The 15,243-nt window shown below is 35.4% G+C and overlaps 1 protein-coding gene across 5 annotated transcripts in view; it reads right to left on the reverse strand.

Moving 5' to 3' along the window:
• The window catches only part of RNF180 (ring finger protein 180), a 73,332-nt gene that overhangs the window by 11,476 nt on the left and 46,613 nt on the right, over positions 1-15,243 (reverse strand). For 4 of the 5 annotated variants that reach the window (XM_085042191.1, XM_085042192.1, XM_085042188.1 and 1 more), the window contains 2 exons: positions 14,769-14,994; positions 10,067-10,192 (listed from right to left, as the gene is read on the reverse strand). In XM_085042191.1, coding sequence (XP_084898317.1) covers positions 10,067-10,192; positions 14,769-14,994 — 352 coding nt within the window. Of the gene's footprint in view, positions 1-10,066; positions 10,193-10,260; positions 11,222-14,768; positions 14,995-15,243 lie in introns of those variants that run through there. The other variant, XM_085042193.1, reaches the window with a different exon arrangement.

The raw sequence follows: 15,243 nt of genomic DNA on the forward strand, positions 1-15,243 counted from the left end.
ATTATTATCACAGAAAACATAATAATCTGTGATTATTCTATAATTATTAACACTCACAAATAGAAGCCAATTGGCTAGCTTAACTGCTAAGATACATACTAAAATGGGAGTAATTTATCCATATGTCACAGTATAAAAGTCACTTGACTTTGGAAGACTTGAAGGAATTTTGGAAGCTAGTCAGCAAGCAGATTTTTTTAAAGTAACTAGATGAATTACCTGTTTGCTTTTTCTTTCTTCCCCTAAACCATAACACACAAAGTACCAAAGATATTATATAACAGCTGGTGACTGGTATCAAGGAATGAAGCTGCATGGTCTCATGCATGTCATGGAGATCTAAATGCACAGTTTGCATATGCTCTAGACCATAAAATGTCTTCCTTTAATTTTAAAGGTAAGTTTCGTACACTTATATTGATTAAATACATATTACAGTTATGGTAGTTTTCATACATTTGCCTTTAAGATGGAGAGTTGTAATCACTATGGTTCATATCAGCTTTTAGATAAATTGTATCTTAACTGTGAATTTAACTTGTGGACAACTTCTCTCTTTGCCATGACAGTGCAAACAATGAAAACCAGGGAATCTCAAACAGCAACTTGAGATATTTAACTTTCTGTGGTATGTGCATAGATAATCTATATGAAAAAATAATTTTAAAAAGTATTCAGAATATTCTAAACCAATGAATTTTCATCTTATTTTTAAATCTACTTTCTATTTCTCCTCAACTCTCTCTTCATCTAAACTCTTATCATCATTCATCTCTCTCCTCTGTTCCTACTTTTTACCACTGAACATTTCTATACATCATGTTGCATTTGTCATCTTCCCAGATGACCAAATACTGTATTGCAGTTGCCAGCAACTCTCACTAAGTTATCATCACAAATGCCTTTACCTATTTGTGTCTTTTGCTCTAATAGCATCACCACCCTCTAGTTTCATTCTTCCCTGTAACTCCTCCCTCCCCAGCTCCTTACATCCCTTTAGGCTCTGTTTGTACAGACTGCTACCTCACAATATACAGAGAGGCAAAAGCTATTGATTTTTATAGTTAGACTTAACGTAATAGCTCCAGATGACTGAATAAGAATAAAGTAGCGTTAAAATATATGTCATACCAATTCTTGTCTTTACTGTAAATGCTACTTGGCATGCTGCTTAATTCTCTCTAGATTCTTATTTTTTGACCTGCATGATTGCTGTATTTTGTCAAAAAATAATACTATTTTAATACTAATAATGATTAAAAAACTTTGCAGAATTTTGTTAAAAGCTGCCGTTACAACCCTTTCAAGTGCTTAAGGCTTTAATGTTTTAAGCCAATCTTAGTGAAATACTGTAAGACAACAATAATGAAAATACTTCCTTAAAAATGAATTCATTAATTGGTCCTGCTTCTCTTAAAATTGGGACAGTGTGACAGCAGAGCTCAGAGCAAACAGGCATGCCTTACCACACCCCTCTGTAAGACAAGGCTTTGTGTATTTACACAAAACATTTAGTTAATTTGCAAATCTGGCAACATGCCTCCCTTAACTTCCCCAGAGAAACTGATGAATGACCTATCTTGGAGCCATGCCATTGTCTTTAAACAAAAGCATGTTCAGCATTAGCTAATGTCAATGCCCAAAATTCCTATTTCCCATCTGAGCAAACAAAAGAAATATGTCTCCAGAGAATGAACAATCCAAAGTACAAGACTGTATCTTTAGAAAGTTGGCACAGGTTTTCTGAACTGAAAGTTTTCTGATACTGACAGTACTTAACCAGCTTTTAGGAAGTTAGCCAAGGTTTTACAGAAGGAGCTGTCTAAAAAGCCTTCATAGATGTTCAACAGAAAATTAAAAATAAATTTTCACAAAGCACGGTTATTTAAAAAATTAACAAGAAAGAAGCTATTTGAAATAAAAAGAAAATGCTTATGAACTGTTAAAAATTCCTTCCTTTAATCCTTGATTAGATGTGTATTGGTTGTTATTTGTGATTTTTTCTGATGCCATTTCAAACATTCAACTTTATCCACTCAACGAGGGTATTTACCAAAGCTTCTGAATTTGCTCTGCTGTTTGCTCATCTCTTACTTCTTTGAGAAGGTATGCTGAGTCTGGCTCTGAACTAATGAAAATATGATCACCTTTTCTTGCTTATTATTCTCACACATCACCTTAAGTGCTTTCATGGACACTCTTTTGTCCTTCATCAAAGTAAAATGTCAACTTTTGTTTTCACTTTTAAGGGTCTCCACAGCTCTGCATTGCCTAAAAATGATGTTGCCTAACTTTTTGCAATTATGCTGTGCAAGCACCATATTCTTCCAAAAGTCTGATAAGGTTTCTGACCAATGAATGCTCCATGATCAAAGTGAACTTGTGTCAATGTCCAAATTTGGAATGGGCACAGAGCTATCTGTTACTGGTACCAGCGTATGAAATAGAAGTCACAGGCATGTTAGTAAGGAAAGACACTGTAAATGGTTGTCCTGCTTTCTTCTCTATCAACTCAATGACAGTGATGAAGCCAACTGATACAACTACAACTTATTATCAATTAAAAATTGTTATTTTTATAGTAAACAGAGCTCCTGTGATGCATCAAATAAAAGGACTGAACACCAGGCAAACTTAACTTTTGAGTTAAGATGTATTTACACCAGCAGAGTTGAGACTCTTTAGGGGCTAAATCAGTACAAACTACTCTCCTGGGCGGTACATTTCAATGCTGGGGATTGTGCTGGGGAAGAATGCATGAGGTAAACTTTACTAAATATAACAGGTAAGAGCTAATTTAGAATATAAACAATATTTTTCCATTTTACTTGGCAAAACTGGCAAGGATCATTCCCCACTTCCACTAAAACACATACAAAATACTAGCTAATTCCTGTCCGTGATAAAGAAAGAAGGCATCTTTGCTTCCACTTGCCCACAGAGACCAATCCTAACCTCAACTAATCACAGCAGAAGTTTACACAAAACATAAAAAATAAAACCAAGAGGTATTTTATGCTCTGAAAAAATTCTGTGATAAAAGACAACCACCTCAAAAAACTAGTAGGTCAAAGTTTACCTAGGTGGCTAAATTAAGATTATCTATTGTTTTCAATTGTCTTTAGAGAGCAGATAGTAAATATTTATGTGATCTTATTTAATAAATAAATAAAATAAAATCCTTTTATGATGGCTTAAATAAAATTGTAATGGAAGACACCATTGCCATCAAACTGTAGAATATCTCATAAAATGGGCATACTGAGTAGTCTAAAGGTCTTCCTACCCCATCATTCTTTCTCTGACAAATCGAACTGTGAGGAATTGGTTAGCATTGAAAAAGAAGGAAGAACAGGGCAAGCATATTGCAATACTTTTCCTTGTCAGTCCGAGGGACTTGCAGTGGTATCTTTTGAGTTTAACAGGAACAAGAACCTGTCATTATTTGAACACATGCTTTGGGGTAATGATAATTTCATTTAATGTCTTTTAGTTCTTTTGCAGAGTTCAAGTTCTTTGCTTATGAGACAGGGAATAACAGCAGCCCATACACTTCTGTCACGCCTTTCACGATCTTAATTACCGCAATCATCCTCCCTCTTTTAGTAATCTTGTTCTTCGTGTGAAGCATTCTAGTCTATTTACATATTCCTCATCAGGAAACAATTTAAAACTGATTTCTCTTTTATCTTGTCTGTACCCTTCCTGTTAACTACCTTGTTTTGTGTGTGATGAAGGGAAAACAATGTAAACGTTTCTGAAGAACACTAGATACCAAGACAGTCTCCTGCCACTGCTTGCACTTGGTTTTAATTTTTATTATCCCAAATATTTCAGCACTGTAAGCAAATTTTATCACCTCCATATCTTGTAAAAAATATAGTGGATGATCCAAATTGCAATTTAGACCCATACAGGACCCACAGAATAGCCCTCCAGTGAGAAAAATGAATCATTAATTTCTATTCGTTTTGTACCTTTTACCTGGCTAATAATGTTTAAAAGGACTTTCCCTCTTGAACACAGCTGTATTTTCTCATGCATCTTCAGAAAAGGACCTTCTTAAAAGATTTTAGGAATTTGTATGGTGCAGAGTCAAAACTACAAAACCTCTAACTCTCCTGCAAGTTCATTTGGGTCCTTCTGGTACAGCTGTGGGACCATGGCTTCATAAGAGGTCCAACATGTTCTCAGTTTGTGTTACTGACCAGTATGAACACTTGGTTACTTGCGCAGAACTAAAGATGCCAATCTAACATCCATTCAGGGACACGTCAGATGGGGAAAGGCTATAGTACACTTTTTTGCCATGGCCATTCTATCACACTCCTTGGCATTGCATAATTTCAGCTATCAATATTCCTGGTACAGCAATCTTACAATGTCATGGTTAAATGGAAACAAGCAATCCTGATGACACATACAGATTAGCTAGAATTTGGTTCCCTTCAATGCCTTGATGAACCAATAGACAAAGCAGCCACCATAATTTCTGAGCAGTAAATTACTCTCCTACACAGGATAGTGCTGGAGGCAGTCTTTAGAACTGGAAAAAGGCTACAGAACATCCTTTTCAGGAGAGTGTGGCTCTGAAAGAGTCCCTAAAGAACAGCCTCAGCAAAACAGCTTAAAAGATAAACAAGGCTATTGATACGTACACAATGTTTTGAACTAGCACTGTTGGTAAAATAGCAGGGACAGAAAGTGGCATCCCTGAAGCTGTAGCTTAAGATACTGCTGAGGCACTGACCTTTTTATTTTAAAGTTCCCCTTCCATTTTATTTCCTTTTCCTTTCAGGTTGACGTCTACTTGGTAAGTGCAGAAAGAAAGGCATAAAGGGCAGTTAGAGCACAGCTGCCCCATGAGACCCAAGGGGGACCCTGGAATCAAGAAATCAGACTGGCATTTCTTACCAGTTGGAGCTGAAAGAACTTGTGGGCAAGGAAAATGGGTGCAAGAGTGAGGGTCCAAGTGCTGACAAATCAGCAAAAAGACAAAGTTGCCATCAGTGGAGCTGACCAAAGACACTCAACCAGCAGGGCTTGGATTCAGTGTTTTTTGTATTAGCGTACTATAAGCGTAACAGATACACCAAGACAACATTTTCCAGTAAAGTGTGTCTTTTTGAGGCAGAAAATTCACTTTCTGTGAAGACTGCAGATTGCAAATGCATCTTGTGATAAATAGATGTGTGCAAATTAACTTTCTGTGATTTCACCACCTATACTGAAGAATCTTATGAGGAGAGGCTCAGGAAGCTGGGCCTGTTTAGTGTAGAGAAGAGAACAAGAGTGGAACTCAATAACACATTTAAATAACTCAAAGGCTGCTGCCAAGAACATGGTACCTGACTGTTCAGTGGTGTTCAGAGACTGGGAAAGGAGCAGTGGCCATAAACAAAAACACAAGAAGTTCCACCTCCACATGAGGAAGAACTTCTCTATATTGAGGGTGGCACAGCACTGGAACAAGCTGCAGAGGGAGGTTGTGGACTCTCCAGAGACATTCAAAACCCAGCTAGATGTTCCTGTGTCACCTGCTCCGGGTGATCCTGCCTTGGCAGGGGTTTGGACAAGATGATCCCAGATGTCCCTTCCAACTCTAACTTAATTCTGTGATCTGACTGACTGGCTAAAGAAGGAAAGCCTTCTGGCGAATAAGCACTGCATCATCCCACAGCTGCAGCCTTGAGTACTATGACAAAGGAACCAACACCTTAAAACAAAGAAATGAAGAAATAATGAAATTAACAGAAAGAAAAATATACAGTGACAATGGATGGAACAGTAGAACTTGGGAAAAATAGCCCAAAATCAGGATTATTCTGAGAGCCTTCTTGTGTGGCAGCACTACTCTTTATAGCTAAAACGAAATGCTGCACCTTCTATTTTCTGTAAAGCCTGTCTTTTCTGTCTTCTCAGTAGATCACTGTATCTGAACTTGAAAACTAGTATTACTTCTTTTGGTTCCTTTTAAACAAGGAAGTATGAACTTAAACCTTAAGTAAAATTTTCTTAAAAGGTCTTTAAAACTTTACTTAAAAGTAAAAAAGTAAATTTTCTCCCTTTTTAACATCCTGCCTTTGTTGCCTATCAATCTGAAATCACAATAACAAGAATCTTGAATCAAGAAAGTAAATTTTAATGTTGTACCCCTATAGAGATGTTAAAAAAAGTATCAACAGGTATTATTAAAAGCTTTCTCTAAACATATATTTTTTTAGTATGTAGGAAATTGTGCACCATTTTTTCTAGAGAATGATTACATAAAAGGACATGGCATATGTGACCTACTGAAGTGGTGGTAATTTCCACTGGTATTAGCAGGCTTGGAAAACACTCTATTGTGCAATCCCTGACTGATGCAGAAGTCAATCTTTTTATTAAGTACCTAAAGAGATGAGATCAGGAAAGAATTTGCACAGATTTCATTGTATTCAACACTTGGGGAATGTTTCCTAGATTAAACATTTGAAAAGACAGAAATAATTATTCTAGTTTTAAATAGACTTTCAATTTAATTGCCATATTTTAAATAAAAACATTAGCAACAGTTGAAGGGAATTTCCTATTAGCCTAGGAATAATTATAATTTCAAATAGTCACCAAGAGCTGTAACTCAGAGGTTTCATAATCCCCTTCTCCTGTTTTGAACACATACCTCTACTTTTCTTGAGCCATATGTGCAACCTTACTCTACAGGCAGGCAGCCAGCATCCATCTACAGCACTGCCATCACTATCCTGACTACTTTATCCTCCACTTCTTCAATGTATTTCTGTCTCAGATTTATGCAAAAAAACCTTTGAAATAACACTTTTAGGCCCAGTACACTAACTGTCTCGGTCATTTTTAATTTCTGCAACTGATTACACCAAAGTCACTGTCAAATTAAGTATCATATTTGCAATTTAAATCATCTTAATCACTTCTTTTAGCCCACATTTCTGTATCAAATCACTTTTGCAGACTTACCCTTAGTTGGTGAACTTTCTGTGACTGTACAGCACTTACAGAATGCAATTCCACTTTAATTGAATATAAAGATCACACATGTTTTTAAACTATGAATATATCATAACAGGATCCAATTGCTGTTTAACTCTCCTATTTGTATTTGCTATTTAACTTTTCTATTCAAAGTACACTATTTATCTGTTTTAAAATCTGTTTAAGGAAACCATTATTGAGATGTTATTTCTATTGTGCAATTACATTTTTAAAAAGTTGCCAGTACTCAAAAGAATAACTAATATAATATCTTTGTTTATCTCATATGATTTTAGATGAATATTCAGACATTTTAGAGGAATATTTAAAAGAGGCTTGTTAAATTTCACATGTGTTAAAAATCTGAATGGGAAAAGAAAAATTGTTTTCATTCTTTTTGAAGAATTGCTTTCATTCTATTTCATTCTGAATAACATTTCCATTTTTTATTAACCTATCCTTGACCAAACAGAGCATATCATATAGAGAGCAGTATCATAAGTAATATTTATGAAACAAATGGGAATTCTGTCAATTATTTTACTGGAAAAAAAGATAGTACAGTAAAAGGGCAAATTACTCTGGAGCAATTTTCATCAGCTTGAAAGCCTAAATGTGCTGCAGTGCTGAGGTTTCTTTCTTTTTGTATAAGAACTCAAAAGCTGTGGTTGGTTGTGTTATCAGTTAGATGATTTTTCATTTCTCATGGAAACTCTCATAGAAAAGAAGACTCACATGTAGATTACCAAATATATTTGGCCTAGTCAATCAGTTCAGGAAAAAAAGTACAGAAAAAGAGAAAGTGCTTGATTTTATCTAGTAGTCCTGCAATGTTCAGGAAGTCTAAATTAGTTAAACTGATAAATCTTGTATATAAACTAGGCTTCTTAACAGACATTTTCTCTCCTCATGTCCCAATATAGTTCTGAGGTCTGATTTTATCCAGCATCTCTAATGAGTGATTTTCTGTCCACGGTTTACCATCTTTATATCTGGAGTATTAAAATGATATTGTGGAAGAGGTTTTGAGGCAATGAAAGCTGTAGTCATACGAAGTTTGAAAAGAGTTGCTAGATTCTCATTGAACACTGAACCTTCTGGATACAAAGGCAAAAAGAGCATATGCACTTCTAACATAGCTGCAGAATTTCTTATTTGACAGTGAAGCATTGTATTGCAGTATTTGACAATGTAGTCTTATACAGAGGTGGTTATTTTCACATTCAAACTTGCAAGGTTTCATTGCTTTCTCAGCACTGTAATCATATCCATTTTCACTCCAGTCACTCTACTTATGTACCCATCCTATTTCTCTTCCCATTCTTTATATTTTGACTTCTGAAATTCTAACGTCTTATTAGGCTATTACATTCTTAATTCAAAGAAAATTAATCTAAGTACCCTCTTTATCCCTTCAGCTCTCAGTGATATCAGGGTTTGCATTTGCAATGAAATGGAATATGGTGTCAGAAGAACTTTTCTGCCACTGTTTCAGTTTTTTATGCCTGTTAAGTCCTAGGAACCTCCAGAGGCAGAGAACACAAGCAATTATGAAAACTAAATATGGAACTTCAGGTGTTGCCAAGCAGAATTTAGATATAAGCCCAAATAAGTAACCCAGGAAGAAAATACTATATCTTTGCATTTTCAATGCATGCAAACTTGCAGTAGTTTTTATTGAAATAAAATGTCAGAAGAGAGAAATATGGCAGTGACATTTTTATTTATGAATGCAAAGACAAAGATTCAGACAAAGTTTGTGTTTTGGGTGTCTTATTAACTAGACTTAACCATGTTCCCATTTAGTGTGTGACATTTAGGCCACCCTTTAGAGACACGTAATTCCATCACTCAAAATCACCTCTGTAGAACCATATGCCAAATTTTCAGGTAGCACAATACTGAAACTGTGTGACCTCTCCAGATCTTCCTTTTATTTCTAATTATTTATGCTTTGTACAATGCTTAGCATTGTAGCCTTTCATATTTATGAAAGGCATAATTCATATACCACTACAGAACATAAAGGAACTATGTCACATACATAATATATATTAAAATGGCCCAGTAAGACCAGCATTAATACTCATACTACACTTGCTCCTGTTAGAGAAAATAAACAGTCATCTCAGTCCCTGAGCAATGCCAAAGATAATCTACCAGTCCTCAAACTTCTCGTCTTTTTTTGATAGCCAGGAATATTTCTTGATACTTTCAGTATCAAATCGTGACATTACATGACACAGCTTTATAAGTGGAGTATCAGAATTTATCAAACTTTTACAAAGACCTGGATAGGCTTATAAAAGGAATATAAAATGCAAGTCCTGTTTTATTTTTTCCACATAATTTTAGAAGAAATCTATACTGTTCTTATAAACATAAATTGCATCTGCTAGCAAGATTCAGCACTATAAAACGTGTTTACAAGTAACTACATAAGTAAATGTACATGAAATGAAGAAATGCCATTAGACTGAAAACAGGGAAATATGGGTAAACAATGAATCCTGCATTTAAATGGTCTAACTTAAATGTAGTTCAGTCAGCAACTAGTTAATCATGAAAATGTCTAAGTGTTAAAGTAGAAACAAGAGGAGTAAGCTTTCTTCATACAATACAGAGAAACTCATACCCATACTCCATTTCATATGTACTAAACAAGCAATATGGAATAATATGTATTATTCAAAATGTTTTATTTGACTTCTTTCATAAAAGACTGATTCTGATTTTTTTTGAGAGGTCTTTATTGATCACATTCAGAATGAGTAACTTTTTTGTAGAGTAATTTTCTTTATTCCACTGTGCAGAGAGAAATTTTTCTGAAGACGCAGCTACATACAATTATCCTGGTAATATGCACAGAAAAGGTACATACACAAATTGTCTTTTTACAATTTGTAGTTTATCTTTAGATTCAGAGCACTGTGTATGAATCACCCGGGAGAATCAAACTCAGCTCTACTTTAAGATTCATCCATCTGTTTGCCAATGGCATGTATTAATGAGAGACTTATTTGCAAATATTACACCTGAGATTGAATGATATTTAGGCATAAATTAAAAAACTTACCTTCAAAAACTCTGAATGCTTTCTTGCAGCTTGGTAGAGGCCATTTTGCAGAGTTGGATTTTTGAAAATTTTCTTTTAACTTCAAATATTCCATTGGGAAAAAAGATCTGGTAGAGTTATTCAGTTCTACAATATTTAAGGAGAAAGAATGTACACATCAATTATCTAAATAAAGCAATAACTTGCATAAATTTATACAAAATAAAAATGCCATATCTACTGTGTAATCCTTTTTCTGATTAGAACATCTCTTAATTTTTTTTTAAAATCACATTTACCCAAGCATTTCCATATATAGCAAGAGCAGGTCTTAAACATTCTGTTTTGACTCTGTTTCTTTGGAAGAAAAAGTTAGAAAGGATGATGTCAAATTCTGGCAAAAATTAAGTATTTAAGAAATCAGGCTATTTAACTTACAGAAAAATGACGACGTCTATGAATAAATATTATATCCATAAAAATGACAGTGATAATAATTCTCAGTTCATATTGCTTTTTATTTAACACCACCACTCAGTAATAGTCAGTAATGCAAAGAAAAGGAAAGAGTCTGAATTTTTTTTTGAGATTTTTTTAAAGTACTTTGGATTTACAGAACTAAGAAAACATTTGTTGGATGATTCACGACACACTGGAGGAGTTGGCATTATTTACTAATCTCAAGAAACCAACATCTTCTCAGGGTATAATTTGGGGAAATACCTACATGACTAGAACTCAGAACTGCCAAACTAACTTATCCATAGAAATGCAATTGAAAGCAACTTAAAAACAACAGTATTTTCCTACCATAGAATTGATCTGTTGATAACAAACAGGGTTTCTAAGCTTGTAAACAGGGAAAAACTTCAACCCCCTGTCCATCAAAGCCCTGCTCAATTTGTGTCTTCAAACCAAGATGGCTCCAGACAAATACTAATAGTAGCTGCAATCATAATTTTTTCTGTAACTTCAAAGAAAGAAAAGACATTCACAGGTTTTTTGAGAAGGCTTTGTATTATTACCTTATGTCACCCAAAGTAATGGTACATACTGTCTAATAATAAATGTTTTATGAAAGGATAAAATCCTTTTTGCTGGCAAAATTAAGAAAGTTAAGCAGGCTCCAAAAAGGAAGAAAAAATTCCAAATATTCTTTGGTTCCAGTAGCTTTTTCTGTGTAAGAGGAAGACATTAGTAGATTTGAAGCAAAAACCCCATGCTGGTCTTATTCTAAAAATTATCCTTTATTTCACCATGTCACAATGCAGGTGGAATGAGGCTACACAACACGTGAAGAGCACAGAAATCTTCAAATCCTTTATCTCATTATGTGAAAATAGAGCTACTGCACATGTAAACTGCTGTCACTGAAAGAAAAAAGGCCATTTTCTCTCCTAAATGTAAAATGAGTGAACTGTATTTTTCACTAGTGGTTTTTAAAATTTTATGAAAGAACTTTATATGCTAATGAACATATTTGGATTAAGTACTATTCAGATTCAGGCTTCTGATGAGACTCTGCTTGCCTCTTGTAGCACAGACAGAGAACATTTTAATTTCCTGGTACAGACCATAGAAATCTACACAGCTCTTTCAATTTTATTGTCCAGATTTAAATACTGAAACCTCTGGTGAGGCATCTAATTCCTGTTTTCCAGAAAAGGCGGTGGTGACAAGTCCTGCTGGGTTCTATAAGGCTGCTTGGTGAGGCTTTCAGTCCCTCAGGTTGCCCAGGTCACCTGTCTTTCTGTTCATATACAACCCCTTCCCTGCTCCGTGCCTGGACCTCCCCTGCACAACCAGTACCCTGAATCTGCATGCCTCCAAACTGGTGCTTTTATTGCACATGAGTGTCAGATCTGACCCTTCTTGGAAACAACATAAATGAAAATTTATATGAATGGAAGTGTAGAAGATCACTCTTTCCGGACAGGTGAAGCATTTAAAAGATACTTGGTAACTTGGAAAGTTACTTGGTGCAGTCAGCTCAAAAGCTGTTCCCTTAGATGTATCCTAGGCACTCTATCCTCTAATCAGACTTGAGTTTATCCTGATGGGAGAAGGGCTTCTAAAAAAGCCTTTAAGAAAGACAGTAATGCATGGTGAACACCATCAGAGCAACCTATCTGAACTGGAGCTCATGCTTAAGGGAAATCTGTAAAAAAGGCTCAGCTGATCAAGGCAACCGGCCAAAGGAAGTATCCTCATGGCTCAAATCTGGCTTTGCAGCTCTCAGTTAAACACTGTTTTTCTCCATAATTGATGCACATTCAACCTGTTAGCCTCCTTTTTTTTTTTAACATGTCACATTCATCCTTCTGTTGCAGTTATGCTCAGTCTGAAAAACTGTACAAGCTAAAAAGTGAACTTCTGAATATATCCTTAACTTTCCTTTTGATGTATCTTTTTAAAATAAATGCACACACACAAATGGAAAGCTGAAGAAAGCATAAATTAGTGAGGGAAATAAGACATCCCAGCTGCAGCATTAGAGAAATATGTATAGAGTACTAGCAACTTTGCTGCCTGCACAAACCTATAGCAGCAGTGACTTTAGCATAACTTTCAAAAGGCTTAGTAAATCATCTGAGTGAAAAAAAAAATTACTATCCTTTACATTGCTCTGGCACCATCCATCTTCTTAATGTGCCGATTTTGCTAATTTTTCTAAGAATACAATATTATCAATACCCCTTGGTTCATTTAAAAGTTGTTCAGTATGTTATGCACTGGAAAATTTCAAAATATTTTTCTTAATATATGTAATAAAACAAAGCTAAATAAGTGTACCTATTTTTAAATATATTGCTAAGTCAAGCATATATTGCTATACACTGAATGGCAATATACAAATAGCTGCTGATTTCTCTTAACTGAAGTTGTTAATACTAATCATCTTATACACTGTTATGGCTCTCTATTTATAGTAGACTATTCAGATATCCATGACACTGTATTTCCTCCTTAGTCACATGAATCCTTTTCCTCAAAAAAAACCCTACACACATATTTAATATCTTAACAGAGTGGGTTAGATTGTAAGGGAAAAACTTGAGAACAAGTCAAACCTGCTCAGGCAGGGTTAACTGCAGCCGGTGGCCAGAACCATGTCCACCTGGGTTTTGATAGGCACTCCACAGCTCTGACCAGACTGTCTGACCACCCTCACATGAAAAAGTGTTTTCTGGTGTTCAGATGGGATTTCATGTGTTTCAATTTGTGCCCAAAGCCTCTTGAGCTGGCAGTGAACACTACTCAGAAGAATCTGGCTCCTTCTTCTTCACTCCCTCCCACCAGGCATTTTTACTCATTGTATTTTAAGTACTTAAAGGCTACGAAGAATCCTGGTAATATTTCACTTAGATGACTGTAATGTGTTGAGAAGTTTTGCAAATACATTTTAGGAAGCATCTTCATTCTCCCTTTGTGCTCTCCCAGTAGTATTTTTCTACAGCAAATCTGCCAAATAGCTTTTTTAAAATTTAAATAGCCCTAGAAAAACCTAACTATCAGTGAAACACACTTCATCTGTACATCATATTGAAGGCAGCATCAAACATTAGGGAAATGAAATGAGAACAGCTTGAAATCTCTACACACCAGACAGGCAGGGGGTTGAGAGTGCTCAGACTGCAGCTTTCCTTCCATTTTCTCTGCAGTGCAGTCAGTGCAGGGATAGCCAGTCTCCATCCCTGGCCAACAGCAGCTGCTTTGTGAATCATCCTGGGGCAATAGGTTTGTCTGAAAAATGCCTTCTTCCAACCCAAATGAGTTCTTATTTATCCCAGTCAGTTCCTCAAACTGATCTGCCATCAAATCATACAAAGTTATGCCTGTACAAAGGAAGAACCTGTGCACAACCAGAAACAGAAGGTGGGCAGCTCTGCTGATCAATGTGAAATCATACTTTAGTCTGCATCCCTAACCCATCACCATCACAGCCCTCACAACAGTTTAAAGAGGATCACTGCAAGATCTCTGAAGCATCTAAAATTAAACACACACTCCTGCATGGATGGCTGAGTCATTTCCAATACTTTGTGATCTGTCTATGTGCAGTTTTAAGTACTGTAAATGACTGAACTCCAGATACTATAATGCAATTTTATCAATGATACTTGAATCTACCATATAAGTTTTGGACATAAAAGACTGACTCATGCTGTTCCAGATACTCTCTCTGCAGGATTACTTACCCTCTTCTATTTCTATGCCTGATCTGACATCAAATAACCCTTATTCACCATAGTTTCCTACTGTTAGGAGTAAGGAACACTAGAGATGAGGTTATAAGAGGCCAGGATTGGACAATTTAAGAAGATTATCAAGAGTTCTGCCAGCCTTTATTTTCACTGGTGTCCAAATCTAACGTCATAAATGAAAAAAACATTTTTTGTGTTCCATTAAGGTAGCAATTTTAAAAGTATTTTCCCAGTAGCAGTTTGAGAAATGTTTATTATATTTGGATTTTGTTATTATTTAGTAAGAAGAAACAAAAGAAATACAAAATATCAGAATTTCATTCTAAAATAGAAAGTTTAAAAGTACATGTCCTGAATAGCTCCTTGACACTGAAGAGAACTTGCATGGAATGGTCCTAGGAAGAATTAAATGGAAAGAAAATTGCAATGGATTAACATTACCAAAATTTGCTCTGCATGCATGCAGGATGGAAAACTACAAATACTTTTCTATGTTGTAAAAACTTGCATTTTTATACCTGTTTGGAAAAAGACTCTGGCAATTGTAGTGCGACACAGTGGACATGGAGTGCTGGCTGGATTGTCTTTGGCAAGCATCCTTAAGCAAGGTTCACAAAAGATATGGTGGCATGGATAGCACATGTAAGGATTGAAATAAACATCCAGACACACAGCACAGAGATAGCTTTCTTTATCTCCTCTGAGTTCATGCTCATCATCTGTGTGCAGGTTATCATTTGCAGGCTGCAAGAAGAAAAAGAGAACATATTTTCACATTCATCTCAAAATTATTTTTGATAAACCAATTTTCTGGAAGGTCACTTTAAGTAATGCTTAAGAAGATGGTAAAAACAGGTGATATTCTTAAATTTAATACAAGTTACTTTTAATAAGATGATGAAACATACTGATGAAACAGGAATGTGAGAAGAAGTTCTCTGTGAGAAAGGACAATAAAAATCACAAGACAGTAAAAGAAAGAAGCAACAAAAC

Source organism: Lichenostomus cassidix, chromosome Z (genome assembly GCF_008360975.1).
Source record: "Lichenostomus cassidix isolate B80296 chromosome Z, HeHo_3.0, whole genome shotgun sequence".
NCBI classification, from domain to species: Eukaryota; Metazoa; Chordata; class Aves; order Passeriformes; family Meliphagidae; genus Lichenostomus; species Lichenostomus cassidix.